The sequence below is a fragment of the Charadrius vociferus genome, unplaced genomic scaffold, assembly GCF_000708025.1.
Source record: "Charadrius vociferus isolate BGI_N301 unplaced genomic scaffold, ASM70802v2 scaffold32, whole genome shotgun sequence".
Taxonomy (NCBI): Eukaryota; Metazoa; Chordata; class Aves; order Charadriiformes; family Charadriidae; genus Charadrius; species Charadrius vociferus.
Window position 1 is genome coordinate 612,846 of NW_009647856.1, and position 12,834 is coordinate 625,679.

General features: G+C 36.5%; 1 protein-coding gene across 1 annotated transcript in view; it reads left to right on the forward strand.

Annotated features, from left to right (window-relative positions):
- The first annotated feature begins 1,923 nt into the window (after window positions 1-1,923).
- The window catches only part of PHTF2 (putative homeodomain transcription factor 2), a 55,687-nt gene continuing 44,776 nt past the window's right edge, over window positions 1,924-12,834 (forward strand). The window contains exon 1 of the mRNA XM_009882920.1: window positions 1,924-2,000. Within this exon, the coding sequence (XP_009881222.1) occupies window positions 1,956-2,000 (45 nt within the window). The 5' untranslated portion in view covers window positions 1,924-1,955. The remainder of the gene's footprint in view (window positions 2,001-12,834) is intronic.

Below are 12,834 nucleotides of genomic sequence, written 5' to 3' on the forward strand. Positions count from 1 at the left end.
GAAATCCTCAGGACGTGGTATGAAATCAATCTATTTGTTGAATCCATACATGAGTCAGGGAAGACTGAATAAGCAGGAGTTAGTGCAGAATGGAATCTTTTGGAGGGTCATCTTTTATCTTTTCTTTCTGAGAAATGTCTTGGAAGATGGGAGTGTTGATAGGGCCTTTGTAGAGGGAGTATTTGTGGTTTTCATACAAACAGCTGTTTGTATGAAACAAATATGTATCAGGTAATGTAATCTCTGCTTTTATTTTTTAGAAGCTGAAATTTTTCATGATGAACAATGTATAATAAAGTGTCATGAGTTATTCTAATGCTTAGGCATTTCATAAAGACACTTCTTTTTTAATCTATTGCATAGTTTCAGTTTCCATCCCATCTGTTGAACATTGTATTTTTCTTTGCTTTTCTTATCTGTGCAAATGCTGTAAACAAATGTCTTATCTTTCTTTGTGTTAAAGACAAAGATCACCTTTAACCTTTCTTTATAAAAACAGATTAATAATTCTTGTTTCCTTTTAATGAAGAAATATAAGGTGCAATATTTTTGTTGATATTGACAATGTTATGATAAATACGATATTTTTATCAGAAATATCCCCCTTATTCATGTTTTTTTGCTGAGAGAGATCGATCTTGGAAGAATGCTTGATGCATAGTTTGGTGTTTGGGGGCTAAAATATCAATCCTCCTCCTCACCACTGGTGAGACCATGCCTGTGGTGCTGGGTTCAGTTCTGGGCTCCCCAGTACAAGAGAGACGCGGACACACTGGAGAGAGTCCAACAAAGGGCCACAGAGATAGTGAAGGGACTGGAACATCCCTCCTCTGAGTCAAGGCTGAGAGAGCTGGGACTCTTCAGCCCGGAGAAGAGAAGGCTCAGGGGGATTTTATCAATGTATGTAAATACCTGAAGGGAGGGTGCAAGGTGGATGGAGCCAGGCCCTTTCCAGTGGTGCCCAGGGACAGGACCAGAGGCAACAGGCACAAACTGAAGCACAGGACGTTCCAGTTGAACATCAGGAAACACTTATTTTGAGGGTGACTGAGCGTGGGCACAGGCTGCCCAGGGAGGTTGTGGAGTTCTCCGTCCCTGCAGATACTCAAAATCTGTCTGGACACGGGCCTGGACAACCCGCTCTAGGTGATGCTACGTGAGCAGAGGGGTTGGACCGGGCAACCTCCAGAGGTCCCACAGCCATCTGTGGTTCTGTGAAACTGGGTTTGCAAAGTTTTTTTGAGATCTTCTTGTCTTGATTTTTACCAATTATGCTTGATCTTGGAATCATTCAGGTAGTACTTTTGAAAACCTTGTTTAATATTTAGAAGTTACTTACACTAACTTTTTCAAAGCCTTTGCATAATTTGTTAGGAATTTATAGCTTTACAGAATAAAGTAGGAATTTCCTTGCATGTTAAATACTTGGTGCAGTTATATAAAAATAACATTTTCAAACTTTTTGTAAACATAGGAAGGAGGCTGAATATTAGGTGGAGCTGGAAACTCACGCTTTTACCAACTAGTGTTAAAAGGTCACATGTTGTGCAGTGTGCCCCATTGACTTTTTTTAACTGGGTTTGAGTACGCCATATTTGTTTACATACATATATTTTTAAAGGGAATCAGTGAGATGAAAGATTATTGAACACAAAAGTATTCAGATTTTTTGAAGAATATTTTAACAGGTTTCTTTTTTTTAATTCCTTCTTCCTACTCTTCTGATGTCCTGTAGCAGCAGATTTGTAGTTTTTTGTTTACTTAAAGGAGAAAACCCAAACTCCTACTAAAATAGTGATGAGGCAAGGTGTAGAGTAAATATAGCTGTTTGGTGCTTTGTAGGTAATGGGAACGTTTCTTCGTTCCCTATGTTGGCCTTCATAGGGAAGGTGGAAGTAAAGTTCTGTCTTTTTCTGTTAACAGCCTAAAATGACTGTGTGAATTCAGTGGAATAAATGGCGTCCAAAGTAACTGATGCTATAGTTTGGTACCAGAAGAAGGTAAGCTTTCTATTTGTTTTTATGGTGGCTTTAAAAAAAAAAAAAAAGTTGGCTTATTGTGTTTTGTGTGTAAAGTATAATAAATATAAAATACTACTGAATTATTGGTTAGCATTGTATGAGAGTGAGTAGCTTTAAGCTTTTCTTCCAAAAGTAAATAAATATTTAGTGACTGTATCTAATGAAATGGAATAGCTTTTGGTCTATGTTGAAAACTCCTTGCTCCCTTGGCTGCTTGTGATATGGAAAAAAAGGAAACAAAATTTTAATTCTCAGTAGAATGTTAATTAATGTACAGGTGAATATTGCTTTTATAGCGCATAAATGAATCCTTGTATTTAAGTAGAAAGTAAGAATTGAAACTTGTTTTCTGTCAGTAACAAGGAACTGTGTAATCCATACTCAAAAGAGGTAGGCTAGGGCTTTTTAGAAGTTAATTAGAAAAAAAAAATTGGGGGAGGGGAGAAGAAAAAGATCTCGTTTGGAGATACATAGTTACAGTATCACCTGATACTGTATCTTTTCATTCATGTTTGCACATAGGAATGTTGATGTGTCTGATTTATTACTCTGACAATTTCAAATCATTATATTCCCTTGACATTAGTATGCCAGTTTGCTTATTCGGTTAAATTGCTTTTAAATAGCTGAAAAGTTTGCTAAATTTGGAGATCTGCTTCTTTACTAAGATATAAATAAGGTGTGATGATTTTTTTTGTTCTTGGCTCTCAATGATTTAGTAAGTTTCTGGGAGTTATTGCTTTCCTTGGGCCTATGGCTGTCTTTTTAAGAGGATGCATCTTATCCTTAGGAGAATGATGGCAACAGTCTTCAAAACTCAAGTTCTGGTTAACTTCTAGCTAAGCAACAGTTAATTTCTAGAAATAAGACAATACTGGTATGCCTTGTTGAGATCTTTACAATTAAAGATACAGTTGGAAAAGCAGAAAAATGAATTTTGCTGACTAAATTTATACCGAACGTTCAATTATGTATTAAAAAAATTGAAAATATTCAGAATGTAATGAGGATTTTTTATTTGTACTGTCGACTCTCTCCCTTCTCTTATTCAAGCTTTACAAAAAGTATTTTTGTAAAAATATCAGTGGGATTACACTGGTTTTGAACCATTTCTTGATTGCAGGTCCAATCCCACTTTTTAAAGTTATGGAGAATGACTTGTAGAAGATTTAGTGTAACAAAATTCAGTGCAAGATCTTATGGAAGGGAAAAATGATGCTGATTTTACCTCCTTCCACTCATTCTCTCACAAATTTCATTCACTCACACTGTCATACTGATAATACTTACAAATACCAAGTTGTGTGCATATTTGGTCTGGCCAGGACCTCTTTTGTGCAGTGCAAGAGATGCTGGCTAGTGGATCTTCATCACGTCTCTGAGATTTTGTCATTGGTGATGATGAGCTAGTCTTTGGACATATTCCCCATGGTATTCAGCTTTATACATAAATGGTCCTTTGATGCAAGACAGAGTCTGCAGTCTCCGTAACTCTTAAGTGAAGTTCATGCTTGTTACCTGTTTTTCTTTTTTTTTCCTTTTTAAATACATGCCTGTTTTCCTGTCGGTCATACAGGAAAAGGAATGCCATATGTGGTATGCTCCAACTTTCCATCCTCCTGATGTTAGGAGGATCTTCTGCTGATGAGTCACTGTACTGTGATCTTACAGAGGACAGGCCTTCTGGTCTTCATATAAACAACCCATTCCTCAATTTTACTTTTCCCAGGACACTGCTCCTAACAGGATTACTCATTATCAGTACAGGTCATTCTTTTAACCCTTGTTCTGTCATTTTGTTCTAGTGATTTCACACACATTTCTATTTGTTTCATTTACAGCAACAACAATATTTCTGCTATAAGTCTCTGTAGGCTTTTACAGAGGTCTGCTTGGCCAGAAATTGCATGCTGCCTTCATGGCAAGGAGTTGTGATGAGGTGACTTCTGTTACTTCATGAAAGACTGGGCTGTATTCAGGAGGGATAAGGTCTTGCATAAACCAGATGTCACTGTTTTCCATGGTGTGAACAAAATTTAATTGCAATCCACATGGGCTCTGCCAAATGAGCAGGTTCAGCTTCTTTTGGTATGAGGAAGTGGAGTCCTATTTTAGGACAAATGGCTGCACTGCAGAAATGTTGCATCTCATGCAAATAAGATTTCTTAGGTCCTATTTATTGAAGGTTCTCCTGGATCAGGCTGATAGCCCCAGAGGGTTTTCTTAACTTTGTAGTGTGGTGTGTGGTACTTTCCTGGGAGCATCTAGGCTCTTTAAGCCATGTCCTTGATTTTATTTATTTATTTATTTATTCATTTATTTAAATCTGTTACAGTATTTTTTTCCCCATGGATTTGTTTTTAGCACCAAAGATTTCAAATTGGGGAACAGGAAGAGCTATGCTAGTGGTTAGTGGGTACCAGACATTTCTTTTGTCCTTTCTGATGCATTTCTATTATCTGATTGCTTATGATGGCAAAATACTGAACTCTGAACTGGTGGTTGATTTGAGTTTTAAATTTTTATTTCAGAGTTGTCTAAGTTGTCCCTCTTACCTTGCTTTTTAGATCTGCTGATTCCTCACAACAGTGATTGAAGCTGAAAGGGGGGTGGGATCTAAACTTAGCACATTCTGGCAGTAAAACATTGTTTCTGGGGCAAGAGAGAACCAGGGTTGCAGTCAGTATTGATCAAATTGATATGACTTGCCTGTATGATAAAATGAGTGAAATAAAGTGTTATTTTGGGGAGGTATTTTCAGATTAATGAGTTGGTGTATGAATGCCCTAAAAAAGAACATGAAGAACTTCTGATATTTATAGTCATACATGAAAAATATAATTGAGTAGGTGGGGGCTGCATAAGAAATATTGAACAGATAACTTGCTCCTTGTTTTTCTTTGTTTTCAATTTCAGTGTATTTTTTAGATGTATTTTTGGATGTATTTATTTTACGTCTACTGAGTATCAAAGGTCTGTTGGTTTCTCAAAAGTAAGGCATTTTTATATTTCTTTAACGGAAAGAGTTAAGGAATTGAGCTCTTCCAACCCTACTTTAGGCGAGTTTTCCAAACACCAAGTTTACTCACATGACTCATACTATTGTCTGAAATTGAGCTGCTCACGAGAGGATGATTTGGTAATACGCTTAATCGTTTAAGAGGCCAGACCTTTTATTATGTAAACTTGTTTTTTGTTGTTGCAATAGATTACTCTGCTTTTAGTGCATAGGAGCTCTTGATTACTGTCTTGTAAAAATACAATAATCAATTCTGAGTAATTTTAAGTTGCATTGTAAGATTTCAGATAGTGTATTATACCAGCTTGTTATTTGAGATAGAAGATTGCATGGACATAGCTTTACTGCTTCTGGTGATAGCTTGCGTTTCCCAGCTGGTATGAATACTTTTGCAAGGGAAAGCCTCTGCTGTGTTCCTAGGTGCACTGGGGAGTTATTCGTGTGTCACACCGGGTTTGTCTAGCTTGTTTTCAACACTTCTGCTGTGTCGGTTCTTGCAATAAAAGGGTGTGGTAGGGGTGTCTGCATTGCTCTCAGGAATGGGCCCCAACAGCTCCTGAGCTAATGTTCACATATATGCACTTAATCCTTAGGATTATGTGTATTTACCAGAATGCTGAACTTCCTTCAGATTTGTAACTGATGAATTTCATGGGAAAACCATCATAATGTTTCCTCTGAAAAAAATCTGACACCCCCACAATTATTGTAAACAATTTCAGTATCTGATGGCATACATTTCTGATACTGGTACTTTATGCATACTTGAAGTATTGCCTCAGTAACAATAACTGATGTTAAAAATAATAAAATTGGTAATAATCTAAAACATTGCTTGTATTGCTTGTAACTTAATCTTTTTGCATTAATTTCTTTTAATACTTTCAAGTTTACAGATAACAGTAGACATGCAATTTTTGGTCTGCTTCCCAGTTTGGAGACTATATATAACTTTACCTTAACAACTTTCTGATTTTCAATCCTCACAGAAGCCTTTCTGCTAAAATGGGGAACTTTATACAAATTTGTTGATAATATTGCAGGATGAAATTATGTTGTTCCTTCTCTTGGGGGTGGTTGTAGGGGAATGCAGAATGGAACTTAATGAATTGAACCAGAATCCTGCACCTGATTGCCTATCAGTTAACTTTGCCAGTGCAGCTTTCTGCTGTTTCGGGTGTCCCTTGGGTACGGCTGTTAAAGGGCACAATAAAACAAATGAGATGTTTTCTCTCTCATGGTTTTAAAGGGCAAAATTAGAGTTCTAATTGCATTCTTTAAGATCTGTAATATTCAGTGTTTTACAGCTCATTAGCCCAAGATTATACTTGCCAAGTTAATAAAGGAGGGGAAAAAACAAAAATTATGTCATTCCCTGAAGCCACCTGATTTTCTTCTTGGCTCTGAATTCACATGATGCGTTGGTGACCCTGGCACCAAAGCCAGTTTTTGCCAAATGTTCTGGCTGTATGGCTGTGTTACCTAAAGCTTTGGATGCTGAAACTGCATCAGTTCAAAAATGTCCACCTTCAAGTGCCAAAACTTGACAAGTGTTAGGGCTGCCTATCTGTGAAAGCATCAAGGGACAAAAAAAAAAGGTATATTTAGAAGAGTTTCCTTCCACGTAGCACTGGGATTTGGTACTCCAGTTGTTATCTGACCAAATAGTGGGGATTGCCTTCAGCACCTTGTTTTGGTGAGACAAAACTCAAGTTTCTGAACTTGTGCAAAAGTTGACTCAAAAATTGGTGCTGTGGCTGAACAAAGCAGGCTTGCATTTTGGCTGTCTGTTGGGTCCTGTGCCTGCTTTGCCTTGCCACAGACTTTCATGCACCTACCTGGTGAATTTAGTCAGGGGACTAATCCAGTTAAAACTGAGACTGCGAATCTGTAAGTAGCTGAACCTATCTAAACGAGGGGGGAGGAGCGAAGAGATGAAATCCCTCTGTCTGTAACATGGATTCTTCAATTGTTTCATTATATGAAACTATAACCTACTATTTTCTTTTCTCTTCTTGAGTGATCTTTCAGCCACCTAAGTGAATGTGCTGGCACAAGGAAAGTGTGCTATGGGAAGTGGAAATGGTCAGGGGCGTAAGGGCAGTGCTGTTTTAAAATCCTAGTTGCAGTGATGGTAAAACTGCTGGATTTTCAGTGGCCTTCAGGGAATTACACTGAATACTGAGGCTGTCAGTGGTTTTCTTTTCCCAGTTACGTCTTGAGGCTGCTTTGTTTTGTACAAGTACATAACTGTAAAAAAAAAAAAAAAATGTTGCAGAGGTCTTAAATCCTTAACACTTGGAGAGTAACTGGGCTGTATTAGCAGTAGTGTACCCTGTGGGTCAAGGGGAGGGATTATTCCGCTCTGTTCAGCTCATGTGAGGCAGCATCTAGGGTGCTACGTCCAGCTTTGGGCTGTCTGGTACAAGAACAGCATTGGCATTCCTTGGCAAGCCCAGTGGAGGGCCACCAAGATTGTTATGGGGCTGAAGCATGTGATGTATAAAGAGCCTGAGAGATCTTGGTTTGCTCAGTCTTAAGAAGAGAGGACAAAGTGGAGAGCTCACTACTGTCACCCCTACTGCTTTGGAGGCTGTGGAGAGGATGGAGACAGGCTCTTCTGAGCAGTGCCCAGGGATTGCATGAGAGACAATAAATACAAGTTGAAATGTGGGAAATTTAGATGAGATATAAGGATAAAAGTGTTTAATGTGAAGTTTGCCAAGCATTGAGACAGGACCCCAGAGAGGCTGTGAAATGCCTGATCTTTGGCGATGTTTGGATCTCTACTGGAAAAGCCCTTGAGCAACCTGCTGAAGTAACTGGACCTGCTTTGCACAGGAGATTGGGTTTGGTGACCCCCAGAGGTTCAAAGCTGTGCGATTCTGTGATGACTCTAGTTTGAAATTTGAAGATGAGTAAATGTTATCATTGGGGATTGTGCTCAATTGTGATTAATGACAGAGATGGAATCTCATTCAGTTTGTGCTACTTTTTCGGTTTTGCTTGATAGTCCACTTAAGCCAAAGAAATGGCACCTAAATTTACCTCTAGTATCCAGTTCATATCACTGGGAAATGGCTTAGAGTAGGTGTTGGTTATTCATGTGCACTCATTTAATTTAACCTGAAAACTATTTCTAACTATTCTTCTGTATATAATTTTCCTTTATGTTTAATTGTGCAACGAAAAAAGATGTTTCGTGTTTTTAGTAGATAATGCTAAAATCTGTAAACTGTTACTCAGGGTGATAAGTAGGGCTGACTGATGTTACCAAGAGTTAATCTCTAATGAATGATACAGAAAAACCATTAATACATAGTTGATAAATGTTTAATTATGTATTATTGTACTCTGAAAGGAACGGTATCTCTGAAATAAGCCTTGGTAAAATTATTGTTCAGTGAAACGGCTGTGAGTTCAGTGCTGTTGCAGTTACTGCCAGAATTTAAGCAGGTCATTAGTTGTCAATTCAAACAGTTAAGAATAAATAACTCCTAAAGTTTTGAATTGCTTCATTTTTCTCTAAATAGTTGGTTTTTGCTCTGCCTTTGGGGCCTAACAGGGAGAAGGGAGGGGAATCCCAGAATCATTCAGTAATCAGAGGTAACAATTCAACAGCTGGGGCCTAACAGGGAGGAGGGAGGGGAATCAGTAATCAGAGGTAACAATTCAACAGTGATAAATCTGAAGTTCTGCACTTTAGGTTATACAGCTTTAATAACTTCATTGTCTTTACCCATTTGACTAAAAGTTACTAAACTCTAAACTATTAGTAGACAGTGTACAACTGTTATGTAGTGATTTCTCTCTGTGGTTTATTACGAAGTTTGTCTTAACTTAGCTTGTCTGGTCCACATAACCACCATAAACAAAACTGAAGAAACCTCACCACCCTTGAAAATGAAAAACATCCTGAAAAAAATAATCATCCTGACAGTAGAAATCTACTCCAACAGAGAGAATTATGCTGCTGAGTTACTAGATTATTGCCTTTGCTGCAATGGGGATCAGTTCGTGTAAGAAATAAAATGGGGTTTAGAGTAACTTTTAATAATGAGAAATGATTTGTCTAATACCTGAAACTGTATACTTAAACATAAACTAAACATGAAGCCTTTTAAAAGATATTTTTAAATGAAAAATATTACATGTAGAGAAATTATTTATATATTGATATCTTAATATTAAAATTGATACATAAAATCATACAATTTTTTTAAACATGTTGGACTTCAAAAGTTAATAAAGCATATTAGCTAGTATTTTAACACTAAATATTTTAATAAGGTATTAAACTCTTCATTTCCTTGGTGGAGAGTCCAAGGAAGCAACTTTGTTTTTTATTTACCAAGCTCTGTATCTTGTATCTTTTGGATTTGTAATACTATTGTGATGTTGCTTGTAAAAGTGTTTAGAGGTTTTAAAGAGCAAAGCTTAGCATGCAGGTTTCATTATTGATAGACATTAAAGTTTTAAGATCCAGTAGGAAATACTATGTATTCTTAGGATTATAATCTTTGCTAGTCTGCTTGGTCATAAATTATAAATGTCTCTTGAAATATTGATCGATTCCATTAGAATCAGAAGGCCTTGTGAGTATTGGGCTACAGGTTGATACCATCACTACACTAGCTTAAAGCGAATATCAGTGTCATTCACAAAGCTCAAATTCAATCTTGATGCACATATGGCTTTTTATGAGAAAGACACTGGGAAGAAATATTATGCAGAGCAGAAACCCTTTGCACTGGGCTTTTATTTGAAGGAAAAATTAGCTGTGCTTTCAATAGCTTAATTTTTTACTTGGGCTAATTGCTGTTAAAGTTATAAAACAAACTGTACAGGTGCCAGACAAATTTTAAATACATAAGGAGATATGATCAAATGCTCTCTGAGGTATTTGATTGGGAAGGAATAAGTGCAATTATTTTAGGTAATTTCAATAGGTGCACATATCTCTTAAGAATAGAAAACGTTATGAGGAGTCTGCACTTAAATAGGATCTCAAATTTATATAATCTTTTGGTAAAGTGCTAGCTTTATCAGGTGAGTTTAGTTTTGTCAAATGTGTAATTGTATAGCTTAATATCCTATGTCAAGTCACATACAGTTAATATTTTTTTTTTTTTTACAATTAATTACTTGTGAGGAAACTTTTTTTTTCTAGAAAACCTATTTGAATGTTTATTATGCTTAGTTAATTTAGGATGCTAACCCCACACTTTTTCATTGTGAAAGAAGACTGACGGAGTTTTCAGTCTTTGCATGTAATCCCTTATATGTCAAAAATTTTAACAGCTGCTTGAAGAGTAGTTGTTAATACTGCAAATATATAAAGGAATATAATTCTTTTCATCTTCTGTACTTGGTGTTTATTGAGGCACGGTATCTAGAGAACTGAACATTTTAGAGGTAACTGGTTTGGATAGGCTGGATAGAGTCTTGGCATTGAGGAAGCCTGGGATGCAGGATTTAAACTAAATGTGTATAAAATAACATCTGCTGGTTTATCTAGTTCTGCTACAGGTAAGTTTCACCACAATTGTTTATATCTGTAACATATTACTGACATGTCTCCTACAACAGGGTTGTGTTGCTCTTGATGCTTGGTGATGAAAGTTACATTTAAAAATTATAAGATAGGCTTGTTATCTAACTTGTATTAACAAATAATTTGAAAAAGATCAAGGGATATTTTTTGTTAATTTATTGTCTGCCAAATCTGAATAAATAAATGCTATGATACAGATTTCAGATCCTCTTTGATTAGATATTTTATAAATTAAATTAGAATATGTTTCTGTGATAAATGAGATTAAAATTGGGATATTGTTTTGTATAGTTTGCTAAAAAAAAAAACTCTATTGCCAGTTGTAGGCTGGACTGATGGATTGAAAATATCAGTGACAAGCTATTATACAAACAGTTTGCACTAATTCATGGGCATTTTTTAAAAGCATTACTTATTGTTGTATACTTAAAAATTGGACAATTTTTGGACCCTTGCATTTTGTACTTTAAATTTTATTTGAAGGGTACTGCAGAACTTGCAGCTGTCATGGATGAGGCTCCAGGTAGAGTTGGTGGGTCCAGGAGTATACAGGTACTTGAGTTGATTGGGGCCTCCATGTTGGCCTGACAGTTCCAGGCACGGCAAGCTTGAACACCTGCAGAAGAGCCGTGGGGACTGTTGCATATTGAGGGGCAGCATGCTTTGATCAAGTTTTGTGTATATTTAAATTCTTCAGGTTGGAAGCATGAATGATCTTATCTCTAGAAGGTTATTTCTTCATTTTATTTGCCTTTAGAGCTCAATTTCTTTGGCATTGCTAAATGCTAGACTTCCTTTCAGTGTCCTGCAGGAATGTACAATTTTAAAGAATTGCATGAATAGCCAAGAGCTAGAGCCTACATGCAAACATTTAACAACTTAATATTTAGATTTAACATGAAACATAATTTAGATGCAAATACTTGTAAATCAAAACTCTTTGAAGATGGAATTGACTGGTGTTCTCAATAATTTAAGACTGTGAAGGTTTGCTAGTATTAACTTACATTCTTGAATTCGTTCAGGAATTACATTCTTGAATTTAATTCATACAGGTGTCTAGCATGTCTCTTAATCATTATATGTTATAATTTAGCTTGTTGTCAATGAAAAACGCTTTTCAATGAATTCTGCAAGATACGTTTCACAAACTGTAAATGTGTTTTCCTGGTAGAGAAGAAAAATGTTAATGCCTATGTTTTTTACTTGCCTTGTTTTAGTAACACTATTTCTACCTGGTTTTGTTTAATGTGGGAAATGGAGTGTGCCAGTATGTTACTTTAATGGTGCCTTTGTTTTCATGTGTTTCCTTCTCATACACTTGCAAGAGAAGTATGGAGGGATGCTTATGCAGATAGAGAGAAGGGAAATTGAGTAGCAGGTCTACATATGATGTGTGGAGCACGTACGCCTGCTCCTTAAAGTGCTTCTAAAACTTCCTTAAAACGTAAAGAGGTGAAATTAGTTAGATTAAAAAAGTTAAAAAAAAAAGAAGTGAGAGATTGTAATGATACTTTCTGTTTTTAATTATCCCTTTCACTCTTTTTGGTTTGCAATAGTATGCCTTTATTTAATAGCCCTGTGCTCAGATTTTAATAATTAAAGTTGATCAGAGGTGATTGGCCAGATATACTAGTCTAATAAAACATTTGTAAAAGACCGCCTCCCTTAAAGTGGTTTTGGCTCTCTCACTTCACCTCCTGCTGGAAGAATTGCTTTATGGGACAATGTTAAAAGAAAAACGTGAATGACAAAATCCCTACTTCTTGTCTTTATGGAGACAGAAGCTGCTACCTAGCCTTGAGGGAGAAGAAATGTTTGTAGGAAAATATATCTAAGTCAAATTTTAAATCAGTCAACTTCCTTGCCTCAGATGTCTTCTGGGACCTGTGTTTCCCAGAATTCCTTTAACAAATGGCCTCTTATTTGTATAAAAGAAGAACCTTCTTTTAAAGGCTCTTTCAACTCCACAGCAGTTTCAGCTATGAATGGAATTAGGAATACAGAGTTTGCTTGACAGCTTTACTGGCACAAAGTCTTCCTTCCGCATTTGTTTCTTGCATAATCGAGAGGGGGACAGACTTGCATCCCCTTTTCTGTCTTTGTTGAAAGAAATCTTTTTTGGAAGTGAAGAGGGGAGGACACGATCTTATGCAGCACAAAAACCTCACTTGAGGCTCTTCTCAATAAATTTCATGAAAAACAGGAAGGCCTGAAATTTCATTTAAAATGTATCTAGA